This window comes from Pygocentrus nattereri, chromosome 28 (assembly GCF_015220715.1).
Source record: "Pygocentrus nattereri isolate fPygNat1 chromosome 28, fPygNat1.pri, whole genome shotgun sequence".
Lineage (NCBI taxonomy): Eukaryota > Metazoa > Chordata > Actinopteri > Characiformes > Serrasalmidae > Pygocentrus > Pygocentrus nattereri.
In genome coordinates, this window is record NC_051238.1 from 13,019,208 (window position 1) to 13,045,908 (window position 26,701).

The 26,701-nt window shown below is 39.7% G+C and overlaps 2 protein-coding genes across 2 annotated transcripts; both read right to left on the reverse strand.

Annotated features, from left to right (window-relative positions):
* Positions 1 to 4,186: 4,186 nt before the first annotated feature.
* rhoab (ras homolog gene family, member Ab) lies at positions 4,187 to 9,476 on the reverse strand. The gene is made up of 5 exons (XM_017693444.2): positions 9,319 to 9,476; positions 6,857 to 7,014; positions 6,111 to 6,231; positions 5,522 to 5,652; positions 4,187 to 5,003 (listed from the first exon to the last, which is right to left on the reverse strand). The coding sequence occupies exons 2-5, from the start codon at positions 7,010 to 7,012 to the stop codon at positions 4,830 to 4,832; spliced, it is 582 nt and encodes a 193-aa protein (XP_017548933.1). The 5' UTR covers positions 7,013 to 7,014; positions 9,319 to 9,476; the 3' UTR covers positions 4,187 to 4,829.
* A 2,472-nt stretch (positions 9,477 to 11,948) lies between these two features.
* tmem115 (transmembrane protein 115) lies at positions 11,949 to 20,011 on the reverse strand. The gene is made up of 3 exons (XM_017693445.2): positions 19,637 to 20,011; positions 16,834 to 17,864; positions 11,949 to 15,649 (listed from the first exon to the last, which is right to left on the reverse strand). The coding sequence occupies exons 2-3, from the start codon at positions 17,688 to 17,690 to the stop codon at positions 15,427 to 15,429; spliced, it is 1,080 nt and encodes a 359-aa protein (XP_017548934.1). The 5' UTR covers positions 17,691 to 17,864; positions 19,637 to 20,011; the 3' UTR covers positions 11,949 to 15,426.
* Between the last annotated feature and the right edge of the window lie 6,690 nt (positions 20,012 to 26,701).

Below are 26,701 nucleotides of genomic sequence, written 5' to 3' on the forward strand. Positions count from 1 at the left end.
TCAAAAAACATGACGCTCACAGAGCTGGCTGGCTTATCCAGGTGAGCGTAAACTCGGTTGAGCAGGTAGATGATGGCATCTTCAACTCCCAGGCGAGGCTGATAGGCAAGGATAGGCAAAAACAATAACACATTCATTACCTGAAAACAGATCAGCATAAACCATTTTAACACTGCTATCACATTTCTAAGAGCTTTTAAACTCGAGTTATAGGAGTTTAAACGGCACTTCATATATATCCACGACATCAGTTTGCACAAACCGCCAATGTTCACCAACCAATCAGCACTCAGTAGCAGGACTCGCTTGCTGGCGCCCTCTGGTGTTTAGCAGTCATGTTTTTGATATAACGGGGAAACAGGAAAAGTCCAAGCTCCTCATAAATGAGCTCTGGAGACCGGACGCTGGCAGACTGCTCCGACAGGCTTGGCAGTCGTTATAGCGCCCCTTGTAACGCCCGTAATGCAGCTGGTGCATGCACTGTATTATGAAATGTGCCGTGACACGTTTTTGAGTGAAACCCTGTCTGTGTAGCTCGAAGCGTTCATGTCCTTGCGTGAAGTATGTTTCTCTCCTTATCATTAGTTTGAGCCATACACGTCATCAAAAATGAGAAAACCACCGACAGAGTAACGCAGGCATTGCGGGATTCCCGCAGCATGTTAATGCTAAGGTAACAGCAATTAGCATGTTTTTGGCTATTCTAAACATTTGGAGTTAAGAGGTCATAAGTACGACCTGATTTGTGTTCAAGTGGTTTTGATTGTTTCCAGTTTATTTCTAATGTTTTTGGTTTACTCTTCTTCTGTCATTGAAGAGAGTCCGTGTTTTTTGTTACTGCAGCAAAGTGAAGAGCAAAGGATGCTTATGAGAAGTGATGCTTCTAAGCAGCTGTGTCACCTAAATACAGAGCTTATATCTGTATTTGCAGGTGTGGCTGGTTTTCGCCTGCAGTGTTCAGGGTGGGGCTGATGAATAACTGAATTCAGCCAGTTTACCAGCAGCTAGCATCGCTTTTTTGTTGCTCAACTCAGAAACGCTGCACTTATTAAAAAATCTGAATTCCCCGCTACTAAATACGACAGTGTGGTGGCGTTCAAGTGCATTCATCGTCTGGTAAATTCAATATTACCGACAGGACGTGAAGGCAGCATAAAAACATGCCTGCAAAACATCAGAGGTCGCCGGCGGGCCGAATGATTGGAGTGAAAGGCCCTAAACAGCTAAAGACAAAAAATTTAAATCGTTTCTAGCTACTTGCCTTCCTTTTTAAGGGACGTAGAAGGGTGTGTTTCACCACAATTAAAAGAAGATGTACTTGTATAATTTATAAATAACTCCTTTTTTTCTACAGCAAACGGGTTCTGTGTTGTAGGATGTTAGCATTCCTGCTACTGAGTGAAGCGGCCCGCGCTCTCTGACGTCATGAACGTACACAAGGCACCGCTACAAAATCATATACCTCAAAATATAACCGCAGTGTAAAAGTGTTTATGTTGTCCTGTGTTTAGGAATTGAAAGCAGCATTCTATCTAAAAATGTTTAAGCATTTATAAACGATGATTTTGCTCAAATGCTCCAGTACTCGCTCCGGAGCGCCCTCTAGCGTCAGACTATCTCCCAGAGGGACTCAAAAAAGCTTTACAAGTCGGCTGAACAAGCCCTTTTAACTGCAGGAAGGTATGATGGGCTACCCCGAGAGCCACTGTAATTACAGATTCCTCACGAAGAACAGGGCTGCAGGTGACATTTAAAAGCGATGAGGAGAAAATGTGGAATAAAATATTAGCCTTTAACATGAAGTGATGGGACACGCCTGCGGAGACGTTGAACAAAAGAAGTCGAGCCTAAAGCTCAGTGTTGTGTGTTACTGTTTACAGGCAATTTTACAGGCAAAATTACAAAAAAAAAAAAAAAAAAACAGGCTACGTTGAACATGTTCTGCAAACCGTTCACGCCGAGGTGGGGTTTACAGATCTGCGCATTTCAAGTGCGCTGCATTCAGCCACCAGGTGTCGCTTTAGGATAAAATAAAGATGAAGCCGCTGACAGCCGAGGCAGAAGTAGGAAAAGCTTACTGAAAAGGTGTTAATCACGATCTCAATTAACTCCAGGCCTTTATCACCTCATATATGGGCTTCATCCATAAATAACAACCTACACAGATATGTGCAGATTTAGCCAGAACTAATACCGGCGCTGTAATGTCCATCTAAACTTTTACATTTCCTTTGGTCTGTTTATTTCTGAGCTTGCCTGAGCACAAACATGAAGAAATGTTTAAAATCGATAAAACTATACTGTTAAAATAGCTTTGATCACTTTTATCGCTTTTATCATATTATTTTTTCTCACTCGAGACCAAAAGAACAAAAAAATCGTGAATTAAAAATGGAAAAATAAATTTAAAAAATAAACTTCACCAGATTAAATGACGCTCAGGAATCGTAAATTGAAGTTTATTACGCAGCAAACTCAACAGCTCCATATACGCCCCGCATCCTCAAAGACGGTGTGTCTGAGGATAAACAAAAATAGCCTAAACAATTAAACCAATGACAAAGTCTCGCTGTCATGCAAGGAAAATCCGTGACGTTGATGAGAACTCGCGGAGCGTCGCGCGCCCCCGATTCTATCAGCTGTCCGTTTGCTCATCTCTCTCTCTCTCTCTCTCTCTCTCTCTCTCTCTCTCTCTCTCTCTCTCTCTCTCTCTCTCTCTCTTTTCCCATACACGTGTTCACCTCTCTCCTCTCATTGGTGCAGTCGGAAAACGATGAGCTCATTGGTTAAAAATAGTCTCGCTCTCTGTCGCTAAAAATAGCCGAGTATAAAAGGCCGGGGTTTCGCAGAGGCGCGGCGCACTACACTGCCGGAGCGGAGCGGGGGAACACTGGAACAGCCAGGGAATGAGAGAGAGAGAGACAGAACGAAAGACAGACAGAGTCAGAGTGAGAAAGGCAGAAAGGGCGTCGGCGTTTTCCTCGCTGGCTCTGCTCGAGAAAGGCCGCCGTTTGGAAGGCCACTAGCTTTTCTCGCTGTCCTTGCTGGGTGGGGTTAGCATGACAAGTTTCCTTCCTGAAGTGAACTGAGCCTCTTTTCCCCTCTCACTGCTCAGAGCGGCCTGTTGCCACAGTCACACTAAATCCCGCTTTTGTTCACCTCACACTGTATAAGTGAAAGTAAGCAGAGGTGTAAGAGTCTTACAGAGCCCCTTCATACACAGTCAGAGCTTCTTCCAGAGTCGCAGGGTTAGGTGTGGCTCCACTGCACATTTTAATATTTTTCCTGACCCAATACGGATTAAGGAAAAAAAATAATTTAATTCCAGGCCTGACTTCAAATACGACTGGAACTGCTACTTAAACCAATAGTACTGCCTTCACCAGTGTTCAGTTAGTGGATACCCAGTCCTACAGTTTAAAAAGTGGTCAAACGTCTGAAATATCACATCATACAAAAACCAGTTTCCACCACTGACATTTTTGTAGGTATTAATAAAGCAGTACTTCCATGTACATGAAGAGAATTTACTCTCATTGAGTAGTTTTTTATTCCATTGTCTGCTTATGAAATTTGTAATCATCTATCAGAAACAGCTACACTTCATTTTTACATGACCATTTTAGTCTGTTTATTTCTTTAAGTTACTTGAACCATTGTGTACTTAAGACTGATCTACATAAACAGTCTGTTCTGATTGGCTGCCCTGTTTTGTGCCTCATTCAAAAAGTAGTTCAGGGTGAAACACTCCTTATAACTTCACAGTGATTGGATAAGAATGAACTGTTGTAGGTTTGTTGTATATGCAAATGCATTGGTTTTCATGACATCATGAAAATGATTTAAAACAGCCTATTTTTACATTTCACTGCTGTTGGAACAAGACCTCATATCTCTAAAATGACAAATTTACAGGAGAAGGAAAAAAAAAAAAAAAAAAAAAAACACTTCACTCTTAGTGTAAGCCAATGGAACCAGACTTTTCACATGGTTTTGGGCATCATCAAATTTGCACGATGTAAAGGACATTCTCAAATTGTGTCAATTGTGTCAGACCAATTGTGTCATTGGTCTGACAGCAGTAATACTTCTACTGTGTGAACCAAGAAGTGAATTTAGATGTTTATCTATCAATCCATTTATGTATGCAACATTCATTCATAAAACAAAGCAGTCAGACTAGTGCTCCTTATAGAAAGTATTTTATTACATAAGATTACCAAGTCTAGTTTACAAATTCCAGTCATGTAATGACAGTGTGTATACATTACTACACACCTGTTCATATGTACATGTATGTATACATATCTACCCCCACCCCTCCATTTCCTTTTTGCTTTCAAAACAAGTTTTAAATCCCAATCTAAAACAACCCATAAAAATGATTCATACATACAGATATTACAAACCACGTTCACATATTCAGCCCTGTTTCATGGTTGGTCAAAAAAAACAAAAACCAAAACAAAACAAACAAACAAACAAAAAAAACACATAATAATTGGCCAGCAATTGGAAGCTGGGCTGTGCATTCAACTGGCAGCTTTTTGAGTCACATGGCAGAATTTGGTGGGTGGGTGTGGCTTTTAGGATATCACAAAGCTCATCAGGTAAAGCATCATAAAAACAAACAAAAACAAAAGTCCTCTGCATTTCTTAAATACTGATAAAACATTTCCATGACTAAAGGAAAGATTAAAAATAAAATTAAAAACAAAAACTATGTTCAGAGTTTACTTTCTTCCAAAGCGTTTGGCGAGTTTGAGGAATGTCCTCATGGACACACACTTGTTTGCCCCTGTTTGGGGTTTCAGTCCAGTGCTGTGTGTTCACAGCAGAAGGCATTTGCTGTTCTTTTTGCCCCTACGTGCTTGAAGCGCTGCCCTGGTTGCCATTTCAAACACCTCCCGGACACCGTCCTTCGTCTTTGCGGAGCACTCCATGTAGCCAAAAGCTCCAATCCGATTGGCCATGTCCCTCCCTTCCTCAGCTTTCACTGGTTCCTGTTGGATGATCAATGAAGTGTAATTTATTTCTTGCTGTGATTGTACCGTAGCTCAGTATGATAAAGCAAGTATGTAGGTGAGGTGAGGAAATCATAAAAAAAAGGCTAATTGTGATCATGCTAGCTGCAAGCAAGATAGGTAGTCTCGCTGCTGATATGCACCCTGAGTTAGAAAGGGAAATTAAGTGAGAGTTACAAAATGCATGCCATGCATTTGAGGCTTTTTTTTGTGAGTAAATAGCTGTGTGCGAGTACCATGGTAACAGGTCTTTTACAGTGCTGTTCGTATTTTTTGTAATAAAGAAATAGGGCAAGAGAAACAATTCATCAGCCTTCTGCTCGAACTTCTTCTAAACATGCCAACACGGTAACCTCCAGGCCACTTTGAGTCCACTCTACCACACTAATCACAAATCACCATTATCACAACTGCAGGAAGGCTATGAACTCACATGTAGGGGGTTTCACTGGTAGAAATGAATGCACAGTTAGGTGCACCAACTCTGTGAGACTTACCTGTTTCATCTTAGCCAGCTCTCTACGTGTATGTTCATCATTGCGTAGGTCTTTCTTGTTGCCCACAAGGATAATGGGTACATTTGGGCAGAAGTGTTTGACCTCAGGGGTCCACTTTTCTGGAATGTTTTCTGCACAGACAGAGGACACAGGTTGAAGGTCAGACACCGGCTAGCTTTAACGATCCTCAAGTCTTTTGTAGCTAATATGTTGATTTATATGATGTTCTACAATTAATACAAATCCTACTCACATCACTAATCTTTAACAGGTCAGTCACTGACTTTTTGTTTTAATTGTAATGGTTCAATATACAAGGCAATAATCCAGTTAAACAAGTAAAGATCATTCTCAACCCAATTGGCTAACACAATATCTTAAATTTTAACCAGGAAGAAAGACAATGTCTTAATCTTAAACACCACTGAGACATACACCGACATTGTGACAGACAGCGGTACTCTCAGCAATTATACTCCAAAGCTGTTTGACAACAGAAGAATGAGATCTGAGTGGGAGGACAGTTAACATACACAGAGGATTGACAGTAGATTTGCAGTCTCATTGGGAGAAACAGAAAGAAAAGCACCTAAACTGTCTGGACTGTCGATGGAGAAGCACATGAGGATGACATCGGTGTCTGGGTAGGAGAGGGGCCGCAGCCTATCATAGTCTTCTTGCCCAGCAGTATCCCAAAGGGCCAGTTCCACCTAAAACACAGAGTTAGCTCAAATAAATCTACTGAAACTCCAATTAAGACATAATTTATTTGTTTATGTGGAGCAGTTAAGTGTAACAAGCTGATGTGGCAGCTAATACTTAACATCTCTGGTAGCATGTGTTAAAGAAACATTACGGGGGGGTTGCAATAAGGACGCCTTTCTAAATAGGGACATTGAACCAGGGCAGTTTAACTCAAAATAATCTCATATCAAAGAGCTCCAGCAGAAAGGAGTGGCTTCATTAGCTAATTAAACTGGGTTTGTGGGTCAGAACACAAAGCCACAGTATCTTAATACTGCAGACATCTCAGCCCACTTCAAGCACAATTATATTTTCATAATTCCATCCATCCATTTCCTGTTACTTTGTACTTGATGTAATATGACACTGGTGTAGAATTTTTATGATCTTTCAGTTTGACTCATTTACTGAAAAGGTAATTAATACATTTCATTATTACTTCCACTTGTTTAATATACAAGGTGGGTCAAAGCAGAACACACGTCTCTCTTTTACAACACCTGGAAAGGTGCGAACTTTTTACAGCATGATGTCAAGCTTAATTCACCTTGCGTGCATCTGTCAGAGGGAGAATGTGTGTACATGATTTACCTGTTTGCTATCCACTTCGATGTCAGCGACATAGTTCTCAAACACAGTGGGTACGTAGACCTCAGGGAACTGGTCTTTACTGAAGACGATAAGCAAACAGGTTTTACCACAAGCTCCGTCTCCCACGATCACCAGCTTCTTACGGATTGCTGCCATGTCTGCAACACACACATACACAAACTGTCTAGAGACACACTCTGCAGCATCAGCTCACTGAGGATAGTTGCTATGGCTACAAACACACACATTCTATTTGTACTTACAGACAGACCTACCCTACAGATCTCTCATGATATGTTAATCACACATGCAGGTCTACAGTCACACTGACATCTACCATGACCACTCTGCACTATAGATCACACGTTTGGAAAGTCACTTTCATACCAACCCAACACATTCTCCTTAAACCAAGATCACAAAAGGACGAAACAGAAGATAGCAAACTCTATTAAAAGACAGCTCAGTAAAGTTAGGCACCACAACTACGTCTTCACTTATCAGAATGCTCCTCAGAGGAAGTCCAGCTGTGGCCTGTGTGCCTAATATAAAACTTAAAAGGCCTATTACCAGGGATACATCAACATAAACAATGTAGGTTTCAACAATCGAAACTTCAAAATGAATATGGACCCAAGTTGGCACTGTAAATCTATTATGTTTGAGAACACACAGATGATAGAAACAAATACAGCATCTTGGGCAAAACAAACATTACAGTGTGTTTGTAGTTCAGGGTTAATAGGGTCCACCTATGCAATACTATGGCATTTTACATCTGATCCAGTGTCACAGTGGATTTCTGGCAACAGTTTCCCTATTCACAACTGTACAGCTGAAATTCAACGTGTACATCCTCGTTTTCCACACCTAAAGGCAACCTTTACAAAATCAGTAAGGTAAACTATTGGACATGTTCTCAGAAGGTTATCTAAGGAGAAAAAAAAACTGGATCCATAGTCAGAAACTGCCGAGTGTTTGTTCACAAAGGCACTACAGAACAAATCCCTTGAAGTGCGATTTAAAAACACAAAGATTTATCTTGTCAGAACGTAATGTTGTACGCACATTGCAACTCACTTCAACACCAGCAGGTCTGTAAGAGAACCTGACGGCTTGAGGGATAGATTTATTCATTTTGTATTTAACATACAGAATGGCTGTCAAAGTCAGATAAGTAATTCTAAGCCGATCACAATTTCTTCCAAACATGCTGGGTGGGTCTTCGGGCTCCTCCGGCTTAAGATGGCGTCAAGGCAGCAACAGATGGCTGTTCACGCTGCGGAGGATCTGCGCTACGCCGCTAATGAACTTCACAGCGATTCAATAGTAATTCAACGCTGGAAACCGGTTTGCGTGGTTTAGTATACTGACGAATAGCAATCTGTGTGTTCGGTGAGTGGGATCTCACACTCAACCCCCCACCCCATTGTAACCTTAACTTGGCTCAAGCTTCAGCCACTAATCTTTCTAGCGTTCAGGTTCGCCTTTAACGCTGTTACTGTATTTGTGTTGATGAATTGCGTTTAAGGATAAAACATACCTAGCTAACCACAGTGGGTGCTCTGCTTTGTTCATTACCTGACCTGAAGCTCCTTTATGTAACGATGGAGGAGTTCCCTGCTTGAAGAAAGTCTATCAGCTGAAAACAGGCGAAGCGTCCTGTAACTTACACATATCTCTGAACACTTAATCTAAGTTACAGCCTCCCCTCCTGCTCTGCTACCTCCCTGTAACGTCAAAATACATATATAACAGTCAATGTCCACTCACATGCCAGCTAAACGCTCAAACAACGTTAACGTAACGTTAGCCAGCTAGCTAACGTTAGCTAAATTTCACAGGACTCCACTGTAGAACAGGGAAACGTCCGCCAGGTCACCAGACAGCCAAGTTAACGTTAAGTAACTAGTTACTTAAATACACTTAGACAAACCGGTGTTAATTACTTATATTTTCTGCTGAGCTACAGTTAGCAAAAAGAGGTGAAAGATGGACCAACGTTAAACAGGGTTAAGCCTAGTTCGGTCAAAATTTGTGTCGAGCTAGCTAAATGAGCTAAAGCTAGCTAGCCTCAGCCGGCACGGTTGGGTTATATTCTCTAAGTTAATAAGTCCACCCACACAAATCTTTCATTAAAAGCAAAAACAAACGGAGTACACGTTTCCTCAAAGAACGTAATTAACCACAGTACAAGTACGTCCTCGTACACAATAAACTAGTCAGTGAAGCCCTCCAACAGACAACAATGAAGCCCTTTATAACAGATTAACGTCCCTTCTGGCGGAAGCTGCGTTAGCCCGCTGCTGCTACTGCGGCCGCTGGAGAAGTCCTGTCTAACAGTAGCTCTGAAATGAAATACAAAGTGCTACACAGCGCACGCCGTAGTACATCTGAGTAGGCGAGAATTTTCACTTTAAACACAGATTTGTACCGAAACGTAAACGGTAAAGTTGTCTTACTTGAAGCTCTGCTCGTCTCTCAGTTGTTGTCCAGCGGTTTGCGCTCTAGCCTCTTGTGCCCGATACAATGAGTCGGCGACGAGCACGCGCAGAGGGCGGACACGCGCACAGGGGGAAGGGACTGCGGGCGCGGTCATGAGCCACGCCTGCTCGGGCACGCTGACAGCAGATTACTTTATTTAACCCTTACACACGCGGACAGCTGGTATTTCTATTGATGGGCAATCTGGCGGTATTGTTCGTTACCGTGACACATTACGTCACGATATGCTTTTTTTGAGCATATCGTAGATAAAAACAGCGGTAACTGGGTGTCCCATTACAAAGACAGCAATCTGGTTTAACTGGATTTAGATCAGCGCCGTATGTGAAATGTCCAGTAAAATCCCTCTATTCACAGACTGTATATTTTTAATTGTTATTTTTAAATTTGACCCAATGTATCAAGCCTCACACACACATTTTCTAAACCGCTTCTCCGTATCAAGCCTCTAATAATATAATAGCTCTATTTATCATGAGCGTTATATTTTTGCCATATCGCACATGCCTGCCTGTATGCTGGACCCTGATATAAATGAATTTGTTTGAAGCACTGGATATTGATCAATAATTACTGATGAAATCACCATCCACACATCTGGTGTTGTAATATAATTTAATATTGCTAAGACACACTAAGTAATATTTGTCTGGTTTTCTCGTTAAGTTTTCAAACATAAGGAGGGAGAAGTTTTTAAATAACTGAATTTTATAGTTTCCAGATTAAATTTTATATCTTCTTAAGTGCCCTCACTCCAAAGCCTAGAGCACTCACACTCCCATATAAATGCAGAGCAGCTAACGGTCCTTCCTCTAATGTGGTCAAAGGGCTGTGGTGTGCTGTCAGCTGCGGGAACCTATTGGTATATTATGGCTCTATTAAGCCTACGCAGACCGTCCCTACCGTATAGACTATGCCAGTGGCGCCATCTGCTGGACATTTGTGGATGAGCTAATAATTTTATGTTTGAGAGCTGTGCTGCTTAAAAATGGAACTACCTTTTATTTTTCCGTGTTTGGACTGCACGAATTATTGAAATATGATCGCATCGTTTTTTTTACCTAACCTTCACCTCAACGTCCTTAAAAGCAATTATTTTACAAAAAGCTTGTCAGTGTAAATCCCGCGACCCAGAAGGAGAAGCGGCCTAGATGTGTGTGTTTGTGTGTGTGTGTGTGTGTGTGTGTGTGTGTGTCTCAGTGTAAATGAATGGCTTTTGTCACATTGGCTTCACGTTGTTTTTTTCCTTTTCACACGTGTAGTACCCAGCCGACCCTGTCCATTAAGCATAAACCCCCATTAAAAAAAAAAAAAAAAAAAAACAAAAACAAAAACAAAAACAAAAAAAAAAAAATATATATATATATATATATATATATATATATATATATATATATATATATATATATATATCACAGTACATAAAAATTATCATACTCAGAAAACATTTAATACACATCTCAATAAAAAACTCCTGTTCTGATGTTTAATTCAGTTCCTCACTGTTTTTTTTCATGTCATTTTTGTCAACATGTTTCATTAAAAATTCCCTTATTTTAATTAATGAAGTTACAAAATTCTTAACATTATTTTGGTTCTGTGAAGCAAATTTCCACCATATCCCAGTAATGAAATCCTGCACATTTATCTAAAGTGCATGGCTGTGATTTGAGGTAGTGAATTACAGAACGCCAGCATGAGTCAAGCACAATACCAGTATTGAGCTTATTAGTTCCTGCTAGAAAAAAACAGCACAGACCAGCATGGCTGGTCCCAAGAACACACACACATTTTGTAATCCGCTTCTCCCTCAGGGTCGCGTGTGGTCCCAAGCAGAACCAGCATATGTTGTGATTTGGATGCTGGTATGCTGAGTATCCAGCTAAACCAGCATCAAACCGACACTAGAATAGCACAGACCAGCATGCTAATTAGTGCTGTTTTCTTCAGCAGGGCTGGTAAATATGTCCACTTCTGAGGACTGCTCAGTATCATCTTCCCCCACAAGAGCTTAGTAAAGGAGAGATTAATAACTGGCTCATGTATTTGGTTTATCAGTCTACTCAGGCTTTAGCAGGACTTCAGTGTATACTGAATATAAGCACTTAATTCTGTATTCTAAATATGTATTTCATTACATTCAATCCTGGGAATGAGTCATCCTTCTTGAGTGACTAGATTAAAACAGGGACTCCTGTGTGTTTGGTAAGTGGCTGTAAAGGTTCGTGCGACTTTCTGTTCACAATCAAGAGGCACCCTTACAGTCAACCAATCTACCTCTGTACTTGATTCCACACAAAAACAGCCTGGTGACCAGATTTCCTTGTGAAACTCATGGCCTGGTGTACACAGTTATGGGCCTGCTTCTGCAAAAGCGCCATCATAAAAGCTAAAGGAAATGTGACGTTAAACATTCTGTCTACTAAGTTAAGCCAAGTTTAACTACACAATGCTTAGGCTCAGGTCAGATTAAAAAGAACAGAAATGAAGATATTTCAACAGCACCTTCAGAATTAGTAATACCTTTGACAACTAAAGCTGAACATAAAAAGCTAAGAATAAACAGTGCTGATAAGAAAGGACCTCATTCACCAATATCTTAATTTTTATTTACATTTGTTCTTGAGTAAGATTCTAAGAAAAAGCCCATGTCAGATTCTCAACCCGTAGAACTGTTCACAATTTTATGCTGGAGTGTGTGTAGAGTCTGTTCTTACCTAAGAATAAATCACAAATAATAAAATACTGGTGAATGTCAGAGTCTTTGTGAAAACTTTGTAAGTGGGTTTTAAGAAGAAATTTCTTCTCAACAATGGCTGGCATGTGAAGCTCCATGTGCTTTGTCTATAGGATCAACCATATATTTCCAGCTGAAGTATATATTAGGATATGACAGACAATAACTGTATCTATATACAGATAGATGACAAATTTTAGGAAAAACCTGAATATGAGCACACAGCATGTTCACACACTTCCAGACAGGTGCACTGCTGATACAATGAGGCAAGTAAAATACAACCATCTGTGGCATGTAGTGTGATGTGCAAGGAAAACCAGAAGAGCAACTGTTCTTCAGGTGACTGAGAATGTCAGTGCAGGACATGACTCGTCTCTCTGCATGAACAGGCTACTACACAGAGAGGCATACTCTAGTAAAGCTGCAGTGAAGAAACCCCTCATGACAAAATGACAACTGGAAAGTTCAGCCACATGAAGTATAGGTACTTGTCTACAGAGATGTGGAAAATGTGGTCCAGATGAGTCATCTTTCACCATATTCTTCACAAGTGGGCGTGCATGGGTGGCATGCACCATTCACACAAGACAGGCCTGAATGCTTGATGCCTACAGTGAGATTTTGCTGTAATGATCACTGTATATCAATACAAATTTATTCTGATTGACCACCTTATCTTACAACACATTTGCAGCCTGCCTGGAACAGACTCTTCCAGTACAGCAATGCCCCTGTCCACAGGGCACGAGGCATCACTGAATGGTTTGATGAGCATTCCCCTTCAGCAGATCTTGACCCAACTCAACATCTAAAGAGATGCTAAGGCATACTGAAGCTGTTCTGGTGACTCAGAGATGCCCAACACAATGACCATAATAAGAAAATTTATGTTGCTTTTCTTTTTCTTCCATATATTTCAATCATATAACATTAATGTGTTATCGTGTACCAAGAGTGGCAACAGGTGACTGTATGTCCACACTACCAGCTAAAATCTCCATGAATTTCCCATTCATGGAAAATCAAGTTTCAGTAGCAAAGGTGATCTCCTTATAGTCTTTTATTGGAGAGAGAAAGAGAATCAGAGAGAGAGGTGGGCTTCTGAGCCACTGAGCGAAGAGATGTTGAGACTCACAACCAGAGAGGGAGAAAGATTAACAGAATGTATTAAAAACCTGAAACAAACAAAAAACTATTAGTGAGAAATCCAACCACCTAAAAAAAACAAAAACAAAAACAAAACCTCAGCAAAATTGACCCACAATCCTGCCCCTCCATTTCTGAACATCACTGTCAAAAGTATAGAGAATGTGTGCTTTATACAAACAGGCGCAAATTCTTTCTATTTTTGCTCTCCCTCCAACACTTGCTCCCGGTGAAACACAAACAAATGTCCAACCCAACTTTCCCCACACATAACAGAGTAAGATTTCAAGATCGTGAATGCTGTAGGTTTACACAACCTAGAAAATACTTTTATGATGGCTGAAAAACACAGAGATCAACACAGAGAATGGACTCCAGAGGTCATATACATCAAAAGTCACATAGAATGTTCAGCTGATTGAGGATCAGCATCACACTGTCCATGAAACTATTGTTATTTAGGATATAAAAGTGATTAAACCAACTCTAGGTCATCTTTCTCACACTAAAAAGCTTGATACATATTACCTCAGAAGAGAAATGTGAAATGTAGTGTGTAGCTGAAACATTGCTGTATTGCTATCCTCAGTTTGAACTACCTAGGATGTCCACTGTACATACTCTCATCTTCATGCAAGGTCTCATATGCCCAAAAAGATGGACAATAAACACAGTTATAGCCTAGAGGTGCAACTTTCTCAAAATGTGTGGTGGCAAGGACCAGAACTGGCATGTTTCTCTCCCGCAGATGGTAATGAATATAGCCTGAAGGCACAAAGCACCACCAACTTGGGAGAGAATCTGCCATTTCTCATTAAAATATTACATGGTTTATTTACTCAGTCCTATTAATTGCATCTCCACTCAAGGCTACTGGACTGCTGGTGGCTTCAACTTTAGGAAAGTTGAACTATACCATGCAAGAACAGCAGGGGGTGGTAATACATCATTTCTGGCTTTCCTTTTGCTCAAAACTAGTGGTAATCTAAAGTAAAACTGTAACATAGAGATGCAGAGAAACTCTATACTGTTATACATAAAAATATCTGATCTATACAGAAATTTAGTAAGCTATGCTTAAGCTCAGCCATGATATACAGATACAGCCTCCAAACTGGCACAAATGTTTGTACTACTGTACTTCTGAAGAGCATATTTAGGTGATGTTGGACTACTGTGCTAAAATGTTTGTATTTGATTAATTTTACTATACAATTCCCAACCTATTGTATCCCTATTAAATTGTGTATCCTTGAGTGTATAATCCCCAGTCCAAAACTCCAGTGAGGTCCTATTCAAGAACAGAACTGATGAGAAGATGTGCCTCTAGTTTATAACTCAATGTTTGAAATCAATCAACGTTCAAAGCACAAAGAAAGTAAGGGAATGGTCTGGCAAATGTGACCAGTGAAATGTGGTTTGAATATTTATCATCTCAGGTATTATGAAATCTGCAAATCTCCACCTTTGGCAAACCAGCTCATATTTTAAAGGATGTTTTCAATGTCACCATGCTGGTGAAATACAAAAGGAAGCAGCCTTTTAACCCAAATTATAAGCAAAAAGGACTTAATGTCATTAAATAAAAAAATAGTTAACTGTCCTGCAACTTGCTGCTGGGAGGGGAAAGTAAACTAGCAGTTACCCTTAAGCTTTCTAGAGAGCCTGGAGCTCAGGTAAAATGTAAGTAATAAGCCCCAGCACAGCTTAAGCATTTATTTGGAAAGAACACCTTCCAGAAACCTTATGCACACATGTACATGTATACAAACACATACACACATCCATACATATATACACACACACACACACACACACACACACACACACACATAACAGGGAGAGATAAAGATATTCCTGTCTGCCTGTTTGTACATCGCCAAGAAAAGAAAAAAAAAACCTTGAGTGCCATATATATGGATTTTCAGGAAAGTCTGAAGTTCTTTTTGTACATTTTCAAAAAACATATCAGTGGATTTGTAGGCTTGGTTGTGTCAGGACAATGTATCTGATTTGACAGATAAAGATCTATGGCAATTCATCGTATTTTTGAGTGATTTGATCATGGCATGTCTACCTGCATCTTCAGCAGGTACTACGATTGTATCTTAACTTAAATTCTGAGGGTAAACTGTGAGGTTTTTGCACCCATTTATATGCGTGTATGTGTGCGTGTGTGTTAGGAGTGAGCAGGGGCGTCTTCAAAGCTTATAATGCTGGACTCCTGTCCTGTGGGATTCTGGGTAGAGCTGGGTGGTGGTAGCGAGGGATCACGGGTTGGTAGCAAAGGCGCATCCGTCCGAACTTCATCATCATCGTCATCTTCCTCGTCTTCCATACTGGGCCATGCAGAGTCCTCCACTCGCTTTAGACGTTCATTTAGGGCTTTCAATGCCAGTTGCCTGCAGACCAATTGCAAATATTATATAATGCGACAGTAAAAGTTTATTTTCATAGCAACCCTAATAGCGCACAAACTTTCAACTTTAAAGGGCCCATATCCTACATTTTCATTTATTTCTTTTCCTGGAGGTCCAGTTATATTTGTGCGCATTTAATTTTTATATGACCACTTTCCAATTTCTTTTTATCCCTTAGAAATAAATCTGTTCGTGTTACTGTGTCATTAAGATGTCTTTAGGCTTCACTCAAAAAGCACATAGCTGAAACAGAATTTCAATATAAACGGGCAGAGCTAAACTGCTGTAGGCCAAGTAGGTGAATATTTGTAAGCGAATTGGTTCCTGCAACATCACAGAAATAATGAATTTAAAATGGGCTGTTTCTCCAGCATTTTTTCCACATACGGACTGTACAGACAGGGTAGTCAGTTGTATGTTTTGTTTACAATGTTTTCACATAAGTTCAGTCTTTCATTTTAAAAAAAGCTAGTGAAATTTGGTTTTCCACGATACGGGCCCTTTACTGCACAGCTTTGCTCAGGTAGAACTTTACAATTCCAAGTCTGAGTGTCTTCCTATGCCGAACATTATATATCCTTGTAAAACAACTACTTCTAATTATTGTAATTTATTTCTTTTAAATGCAGTTAAGCCCTTTCAGCTCAACAACATTCTTAAAGGGGTACGCTACACATTTTTAACATAAGTTTTATTACATTAATAATCAATTTCAACAAATTATTTTATGTAACAATTCTATGATATGTACGACAAGCAAATTATAAATCATGTGAAAGTCATGAGTTATTATAATTGATGCACTTCACTTATGATGAACACGTATCACACTCAAAATACAGAATGACATAATGAAGTGATGTCATGTCAGTGCTATTTCATGCCAGATTTGTTGGGGAACTGGAATCGATTCATTGTTTTTTCCCCTTCTCATATTCAAACTGATCTGATATGAGCTTGATGCTGATTCTCATTGAAACAAACAAGAAAATTGCAATAAATATTGCTAAAATACATTTTTGATTACTACACCTGAGAAAAATAATTCCGTTTCACAGACGATAACTTTCCAAGAAGTACATGGGCTATATTGATGTTAGTAGCAACACAAATATCACCTACTTTCAAATTCTATTACATTTTTTTCTATCTAGTGCATCTCTTACCGTCTCCTCTCAGCATCCTGTGGGTCTGTACCAGGCAGGCTGATGGTGATGGAGGATGGTGCTCCAACATCATAGCGCTTCACCATTTTCCGACACACCTTTATCTTGACCAGGGCTGCATGCACAAGGCCAGCGACAAAGCCCACAGCTGGCTGCAGTGCCTCAGGGAAGAAGGAGGCAAAGGCAAAGTGGTCCGACATGTCCCCACGCCCACGGCTGTGTCGCTGATAAAAGCGCAAGTACACCCATCCTGCTAATGCTCCATAGCCACAGCCTGCTAGTGGAGCTGAGCTGTCCAGTAGCCCAGCTAGCCTCAAGATGGATAACGCTAGCAGGGCTAGGGCAGGAGCTGCCTTGAGACGAATCTGTGGCACCCTAAGTACTGTCGTATCGCCTGAAGTCTGCTTCAGGGCCACCAAAACACCACCCAGAAAAGCTGGCGCACCAAACACATGTACAGCAAACAGATACCTCAAATCAAATGTGGCGGCATAAGTGAGCACATAGGAAAGGCCGGAAAGCAGGCCGGCAGAAACGTTCACTACAGCGAAGAAGATGAGCAGCTCCAGAGCCCCCCAGAGAGGCTCTAGCAGTCGCCCAGCAACAATCACTGTGGCAACATTCACTGCCACACCCAATATGTGCTGTTCCACCACAGGGTGGGTCACCAAAGTCCAGATCCAGAAGTTTGGTGGGAAGAGGTAGCCAGGGGTGACGCCGAGAGCAACATGCGTGTCCACGAGCCACGATATGAGGTACAGCAAGAGCACTGTGGCGCAGATGGATTTCACCACCACACTGGTGCTGGCCAGAGCAGTCAGGAAGTGCTGCTGCGCCACAGGCAGGTAACGGTTCATGTTTGACAGTTTTGACTTCGCCTGTCACAAGCTAGAAACCGCCGAATAAACAATCCTCAGCAATCGGTGGCTCTGATGCTGTCAGTGTTAACAGGGCCGGATGAAACAACGGCAACTTCAATCCTTAAAATCCAAAAGCAACATGGCAGCCTCATCCACACCAATGTTGGTGTCCTATGTTGAGAAGAAAAAAATAAAACAGAATTACATTTCCATTTTTAACTTATACCAAATGGCTTTAGAATAAAAAAGGTATGCTGGCTTGGTCCTCTTGATACTGTGGGATGATTGCAGCCTGTATTACATTTGATACCAACACTTAGCCTGAGTTAAAATGTAAAGGAGGAATTCCACCAATTTCTCAAAATCTCTGCAAAATTCACTGAACACTAGTCACTGAAAAGTAAACAAAGACAAAGTGTATTGATGCGGAATGATGCATTGTTGACAAAGACTGTAAAAAAAAAAAAATTAAAAATCAGAATCAATCTTTATAATTTCTTTGTTGATAAGAATCAGGGGTTGTGATGCCTACAACACACACACACACACACATAAACATATACATATATATATATATATATATATATATATACATATACATATATATATATATATATATATATATATATATATATATATATATATATATATATATATTTAACAATCCACCAGGTTACCTACGGATATCCTCTGAGGTGTATATGTACAAAAAATGATAAATCTAATAAAATGTGTTTTCTTTGCCTTATAATGCCCTGCATGTACCTATAAACTATAAATAGATAAAAAAATTAAGACTAAATTAAAAAGACTAAATGCTTATCTCAGAACTATTGTAAAAGAAGGGTCCTCACTCACCAACATCTTCCTATATTTTTTCTTACATTTCTTCTTGGGAAAGGTCCTAGAAATAATCTACATGAGATTAATGATCTATTCTTAAACTACAGAATTGTTTGCATCTTTGTGCCCTTGAGTGTGTGTAGATTCTGTTCTTACCTAAGAACAAATCCCAAATAAGAAAACATCAGTAAATGTCAGAATCTTTATAACTGTGTAAGTGGGTTTTAAGATAAGAAGAAAACAAAAGAACTGTTGGCGAATGAGGCCCAATGAATCAGGCAGCCCATTTATTACCACTTTGTATTACACATTTAACTAAGTGAGTTAGCTTCTAGAAGCATTCAACACTTCAGACGTCTGGATCCCAACACCACCACTACGAATAGTCCTGACTTGCTAAGTTTCTCTAGAACGTAGCATTTCACATCAAACCAATATGAACGATTATGTTTACATCTTGACCATTATCTCATTTAGCGGAATTACACGATAAATCTCAGACAACCAAGCTGGCTAATGAGATACTGCTACCTTGCTATGGCAGATAATACGATGCGGATCATTTGGCTCGTTCTAGTTCAGGCAGTTCAACAATGTCGCTATGACTCATTATACTAAAAAATGGACAAGAATGACATTCTCCATTAACATATAGGCTTACTTTACACACCACACAAAAGGTCAACAATCACAACTTACTAGCGGTCTCCTAATAACACAAACCATGACACCAGCTAACTTAATTAACGCTCACGAGTGGAGCGGCTAAAGGCTAAAAAGTTGGCGAAGCAGTTGGCTAAGTGTTGCTAACTCTGACTAAACTACTTTATTATTTAATGAATATGAGGAAATCCAAACTAGTAACAAACTCGCAAACAGATTAAACAGATCATCACATTAACGTCACCGGTACATACCCGGCACTAATCAATCCACTTGTTAATTTGCTATGTTAGCTACCCAGCTAGCTAGCTAGCTAATCACCACTTGTCAAACTGCAAGCATTCCAGGAACTTTAACCCTCTGTATGTTTCGCAAGATATTTGTCCTTATCAATTTGCTGAATGTTCAGGTGTAAGTCAGTTTTAAGGCTTAATAACCTGTCGCAGATTAGGTCCTTGCCCTCTTATCGGCAAGATAAAGGGAGGAGAGTCCAACGTTAACACATCGCCCCAGTGACATGTCCTCTCATCTCGGCCTGGAGTCCACAGGAGAGTCCGGGGATCGCCTTTTCCCGCAGGCCTCCAATTAGTGTTTTCCTCAACACGGAACTCCGTAAACCTCGCAGACGCCGTCCAGTGTACCCGTTCAGCGTGTTCACAGTGATATTTACACTCCTGCTTTGTGGATAAATGTCCTGGTTGACGTGTAACAGTACTGCACTTGCACAACTCCGAGTCACTGCCCAGCTAAACCTCAACTACGATAAAGCACAAAACGCCAGATTTGCAAACGTCACCATCAACCAGCACCAGCGTGACATTCGGCGGCGCGGCGCGACGCACAGAATCATGGGAAATGTAGTCACTTCGCAGACGGCGCAAATAGAATGCACATGTAATGCATAGATGGTGTAAATTCAAATTAAAATATAAAAAAAACTATTTTAAACATATATGTAAAAATATGAGCTTGCTTCACATACCACACATCAGTAAATGTAGTGTGTAGTTGTTTCTTCACAACACAAACCATGACACTTGCTGACTTACCTGCCTTACCTGAAGAATGGATGGCCTAAAAAGCTGGCAGAGAAGTCGTGGCTAGCTTTGATTGAACCACCCTGAGGATTTACATTTCTTTAAGGATATCAGACAGTCAAACTAACCACATCACTTATAAACAGGTTAGCACGTTAATCATCGGTGCATTCTTAACATGAATCAATCTATGTGTTAATTTGCTGCATTTTCTAAGTCAGTATTTGTCAAACTGCTAACACTCCAGGAACTTTATACCACAAGTGTATATGATACACAAGAAAACATTTGGAATACATTTGTGTACACGTGCACACAGGCATTGGTGGGTGTTGTTTATGGGGTCTACAAACTCTTCACTCTATTTGGACTGAATTGGATTCAAAGATTAGCTTTCATTGTTTACAGCAGTGGTACACTGCCACTGAACTTAAAAGCGCTGATTTCTTCTGTTCTCTCTCTCTCTCTCACACACACACACACACACACACACTCAAATATCTCTCTTTTTCTTTTCATATTCATTAAGAAGTTTTATTAGTCTTCCCATCTTAACCTCTCCATTTCCTGCTGTTGCTGATTATGCAGCTATCACTTCATAGATGTGGAGACCATTAAAATGTTTGTTAAAATGCTCACTCTATCAGACACTTGCTTACTGCATTGATAATGCAGGCACATTAAAGCTGATTTATTAGCCAAGAAATTAACATTCATTTGTACTCAATTTTTGTCTAATCAAAGAAAAATGTCAGGCTTCATATCAACAGCTTTCTGCTTCATTAAGGCACACTGGGGTAAATAATAATACCCTGATTTAATGGCTGAGTAAAGAGGCCATTTACAGCTGAATGCTAACACTCCTTGTTTCTCTAAATAATTCTGGAGCTTGATATTAGTGTTCTATTTTTGGTGATCGAATCTGCACTTTCAGCTGGCTCTTTTAAGCTGTTCAATCAAAGAAAATAATCCAATAAAAAAGCCAAATATCAATAAAAGCACTGTAAAAAAAATAATATTTGAAGAAGTGAGAAATTTGTCGTTGTTGATTGTTGCAGTTTTGCACCTTAATTTATTTCACATTTCTTCGTATTTTGATTTTCTTTTCTTTGAAATGCATTGTGTTCTATATTTATGAGTGTAGTTTGCTTTGAATGATTGAACTCTCAATTCAAGTTGTCATTGTCAACTTGTTTCATAACGGGAAAAAGTAAGCAAGGGTAAAACAGAAATGGTGCATGCGCTGATGTGGTTTTTAAACATGAAAAGTAATATCAGATCTCATCTGGTCACACTGGGGACATGTTTTAGTTAAAAGTGTAAATGGAGTCTGACCAAAATATATCCATATATGATCTGGACATAAAACACATGTTAATGCAAAGTGTAAACAGGCTCCTTGAGAGCCTAAAGAGGCAACGTTTATTCACTGACTCATTGAAATGTGTCAGAATCCGCATTGCTAACACAATCCTTCTAGAAAAACTACACCAGCGGGGCTGGTCATCAGCAAAATGCTGGTGTGCTGGGCAACCAGTCCGACCATGCTGGATGACCAGCTAAACCACCACCAGACCAGCATAAACCAGTTTAAACCACCATGGAATGCATTCTGGTTTATGCTTTTTTCAGCAGGGAAAACCAACACAAAATGCTACAGAGAAAGATTTCTACCTCCAGTTGTTTCCCTGGCTCTTGCTTTGCTGCAAATCAAAGAGGCTTTTGGGAATGTGAACAGTGGAATTTCAAGCTCCTGCATTATGTGGTAAATTACTGAATGAAAAATCCCAAAAGCTACGTTCATATTGAACGTCCAGCAGAACAATAGCTCCACTGGAATGAATCTGTCTGATCTCCATGTGGAATACTTGTTCATTTCAAAGGGACTTCAGGACTGAAGGCCATGTATACATTTCAAAGGACTGCTGTAGGGTTTTTAACCTAATCTCTGCTGCTGTAGTGTATGGCTGACTACCACAGACAATACTTTGACTGTTGAAAAAAACTCATTGAATGCACATGCACAGTGGCTTCAATTTTGTTTTTCAATCTGTTTTTTTCTTTACTTTCAGGAAAGCATGTCAAAATGTGTTGTCAGTAAAGCACAAATGCAGAAGACAGAGATTAGATCAAAATATGCTGGAGTAGTCTTTTAACAAACATGTATAACAATGTGCAGAAACTTGGTAGGTGTAATGCCCAAGCATTGAGTGAAATAAATTATTTTTTAAATTTGCAACATCAACATAAAACCAGAATTCACCTGCCTTAGATCTAATTTAGCGTTAATAGTAATTCGTGTAGATGTTTTAAAAGAAAGTTAATCTCTTAGATGTCTTAAAAAGACAGGTTTGTGTGTGTGTGTGTGTGTGTTGGGTGAGCATTGCAATCTTCTTGTAAATCTCACTTTGAACTTTGGATGACATTTTTATGTCGCTGAAGTAAGATCTGGCTACTTTATACTTCTCTCTCTACATCTGTTTTTCTGTTCTCCTTTACTTTCTCTTTCCCTTCCTCTCTCTCCCTCGATATCTTGGCCTCTTTATGTGTGTCTCTCTCTGTCTCTCTCTCTCTTTCTCTCTTTATTTCTTTCTTTTTCTGTTTCTCTCTGTCTCTTCCCTCTCTCTCTCTCTCTCTCTCTCTCTGTCTGTCTCTCGCTCTCTGTCTGTCTGTCTCTGTTTCTGTCTGCTCATCTCTCTACTACTTTTGTTTCTCTGTCTCCCTGTATCTCTTTCTCTCTCACTCTATTTGTCTCTGTCTATCTTTCTCTCTCTCTCTCATGGTCTTCAACATATTCTGTGTATGCAGATGCCTGCAGATTTTTATTATTCACTGTATTATAGTACTAAGATCTACATTACTTATCATGCTGTCAAACACAGGGCGCTCAGTATCTCAGCAGCAGGCCTGTCATGTACAGCACTGAACTACAGTCATGTCATAAAGGTGTGTACAGTATCTGTGAAATAAACCATCACAAGCACTGAGATAGCATGACTGACATAATGTATTCTCATCGCTTTTTACGCAGCACTTACTTTCAGCTACTTATCGCAGAAACAGATCTCACGCAGCTTACTTTAGTTTTGCAGCCTCTTTGTTTTGACAGAAAGCTTTGTGTGTGTGTGTGTTTTAGTGGATCTCCCAGATGTACAATAGCTGTGATATGGCCTGTCAAATCATTTCCCCTCCCTCATTCTTTCATTCCTTTCATTCTGGCTTTCTCTCTCTCATCTAGGGGTGAACAATATGACAATATACTATCATTTTTATGATAAATTATGTCGCAGTTCGCTGAGTATGTTGTGCTTATTATCAGTTCCTCGGAAAACATGCAAACATCAACAATGCATGAATCGTGAACGGAGACTTGCAATTCAACTCTGACTCAAGAAATGTCAGCCTGAGAAAAAACACGAACAGAACTGGTTGAATGAGGGCTGCCAACTTTAATGCAATAAACGAACGAAACCTTTAATCTCCAGCCTTACATGTGTGAATTTGCAGTGTCACCGCCCTGGAGCTTTCAGTGGCATCAGGTTAGATGTGGCTTTAAATAATGAGCCTTTTATTGCAGAAGAACTTTCAGCCTGATGGACAGAGTAAACGGTTGGCTAGCATGCAGTTTGGATAACAACAAAAAGTTTCAGCTAAAATTCTTTTGAAAATGACTAAAACTTTAGTTGGATTAACTGCTACGCTAGCTAGCAGCATGCTTGCAATGCAACTAGTTTGTGGAGGGGATGCAGCTTTTGGTTACAGTGTGCAATCGAGGGAGGTCTGCTACCTTGCCCTGGTGGACACTGGAGCAACCATCTCTCCTCTTTGACCTAAAGCACTGCCTGGCCACAGATTCCCTTACAAAAAAAGATATTCATTCAAGTGTGCCATTAGTATACTTCTTTTAAACCAAAAACAGGTGTATATGCTTTCAGTTTAATTTTACATACTTATCAGATATATACTAAACAAAATTATACCTAGGTATACTTAAGTATACTTAAGGCTTATACTGACAAGTATTCAGAAAAGTTTAAGTATTTGCCTGTACTTGTACTTACACTGTACCTGTATATACTTATGGCCTGCACATCTAATTATACTACATAATGTTTACTTTCCTAAACTAAAAAGTGGGATAGAAGTATATAGCTAACTAGTAAACTAACAGTATACCTGGAAGTTCACTTTTAGTATAGTACACAGTAGGGGTTGCACAAGCTAGTTGACTTGTTGACTTTACTGCTCAGTGATTACTCTTTAAGTTTGATGTTAACCAGTCACTGATCATGCGATTATAACAATAGCAACATGGATGCCTCAGCAAAGACAGCATTAGAGGGGCATGGTGATTTTGCAGTCTGTATCTCTGGTTACTTGAAGGCTAGCAATGTGATTTAGCACTTGTTGTAACGTCACCTCCTGCTAGGCCACCTCCAACCACTAGGGGGAGTCAGAGAAACAGAATGAACTTATTGAGGCTGGTTAGGTGCAGCTGTGCATGCTGTACTTAAGAAAAGCTCTCTCACAGCCCATTGCTCAATCTTACCTCTATGCTGCCATGTACATGTCTGTATGCTGAGTAGGTAAATGGTATTCTCTTGGGTCTCAAGGTTTCATTAAATTCCACTTCTCTCCAAGTAGTTTTGTGCAAGTTTAAAAATAAAAAGCTTTGCATGTCCATTTTTAGTGACTGCCTTACTTTTCAGAAACTCTTGTGTTTCTTTTGTTTGGCCTTTGCTTTCTCCCTTTTGTTTATCAGCTTTTCCAAGAGGCACTCAACCCCACTTCGCGAGAGTGTGAATTTAAGTCTCGCACAACACAACCAGCCACCATGTTACACTTATTGGACAGGGCTCATCATGCTCTACTGACCTGTGGTTTGTGAGTTTGGCTTCATCTCCGATTTTTAAAGTCACTTGTTTATGGGCTTATTCATGACAACTTCAGCAATTAGTCGACATTGACACGACTCTCATCACATCGACTTAAAAATTTGAAGTCGTACAACCCCTACTTCACAGTACAGTTGCACTACAAAGTAGTTGTGGACTGTGCTTACATGTAAAGAATACTTAAAGTATGCTTTCATAAACTAAAAAATGGACTAAACAAATAATAAACTAAATGTAAGTATATAAACTGACTTGCGATATGCTTCTAAGCATACTTTCATAAACTAAAAAGTGAGCTAAAAGTATATAACTATGGTCATTCAAAGTATACTTCAGAGTATAGTTGCAGTACAAAATAATACTTAGATGTAAACTTGTTATATACTTGAAGTTTTCCATGCTTAAATCTAAAGTATGCTTAAAAGTATCCTTTAATATACTAAAAATTGAGCCAATTTAGTCCCGAGAAGTACTGAAATAGTACACTTAGGAGTATACTACTAGTACAGTGATATTAGTATACTTGCTACATAAACTTGGGAAGTATACTTGAACTCTGCTTTAGTTTGCTTAAAATAATGACTTTAATATATACTTTTCTGTAAGGGTGGGGCAACTACTGAGGCATGCTTAAAATCTGTGCCTATGCTGGGTAAACGGTAGCTAAAATTTTTAGCAGGAGGACAGCTTTACTGTGGATGAGGCATTGCTGGGTTTATTACAGCCTCCATTCTTTTCAGGAGACATAGTTATAGTCATTTAAAGAAACCAGCAAGGCTGTTAGAAGTCCATTTTCTCTATGTCTTTTGATTTTTTTTTTCCAGTTTTTGAAATGCCTTTTTTTCCTCTTATTGCCCCTTGAATTGTACTTACTGGCCATTTTGGCTGTCAATTAAATGAATGAAGAGTGGTCTCTGACTTTCGCACAGTATTGTCTATACAGTCCCATATACGTGATATGCACAGATGTACATCACAGTAGATAGTAGAATATAACAAAACCAGAATTTTGACTTTCAAATTATATATAATGAATCATGCTTAATATGACAAGGAATATGAACTACATGAACATTTTTTATTATTGTTGATTTTTTCTCACTCACAGCTCTTTCAAAGATGCAGAGAACTTTTAATCATTTTTTGTCCTTAAGTAAAGAAGGATATATTTTTTAGATGCAAAGCCCCTCCTGGACCTGGTTTGTAATGCACTCTCTCGTTCACTCACATTTAGCAGGCTGAAGAATCTCTATCATGCTGTTAGGTCTCCAGTAGCTTGTTGCGTCTTATAAGAGTGGTGTTTGACATCAATAGCAAAAATAACAGTTATAACCTAAGTCTTCTAAGAGTTAAAAGAAGGTGGCTGTTATAACATTTGCTGATTCCCAGCATCTAAACGTAAACCAATACCACTATGAACCTCTTATTAAGAGTAATTCATGAGAAGCTTTAGAGAAAGTTATGAGGGGCTGGTGCCTTGGAAGAGGCTTTAAAGTATAGCCATAGCCGTTCAAACAAGCCAAGATTGTAGGATAGGCCCTTCTGTTGCCACAGCCTGTACTTTTCCTCC

Coding starts and splice junctions, on each gene's coding strand:
- rhoab (XM_017693444.2), bottom strand. CDS start 7,012: ATGGCAGCAATCCGTAAGAAGCTGGTGATCGTGGGAGACGGAGCTTGT. Junction 6,232..6,856: donor TCGAAGTGGATAGCAAACAG/GTAAATCATGTA, acceptor TCTGTGTTTTAG/GTGGAACTGGCCCTTTGGGA. Junction 5,653..6,110: donor CGACAGTCCAGACAGTTTAG/GTGCTTTTCTTT, acceptor CTGTCTGTGCAG/AAAACATTCCAGAAAAGTGG.
- tmem115 (XM_017693445.2), bottom strand. CDS start 17,690: ATGAACCGTTACCTGCCTGTGGCGCAGCAGCACTTCCTGACTGCTCTG. Junction 15,650..16,833: donor CAGGATGCTGAGAGGAGACG/GTAAGAGATGCA, acceptor ATTGGTCTGCAG/GCAACTGGCATTGAAAGCCC.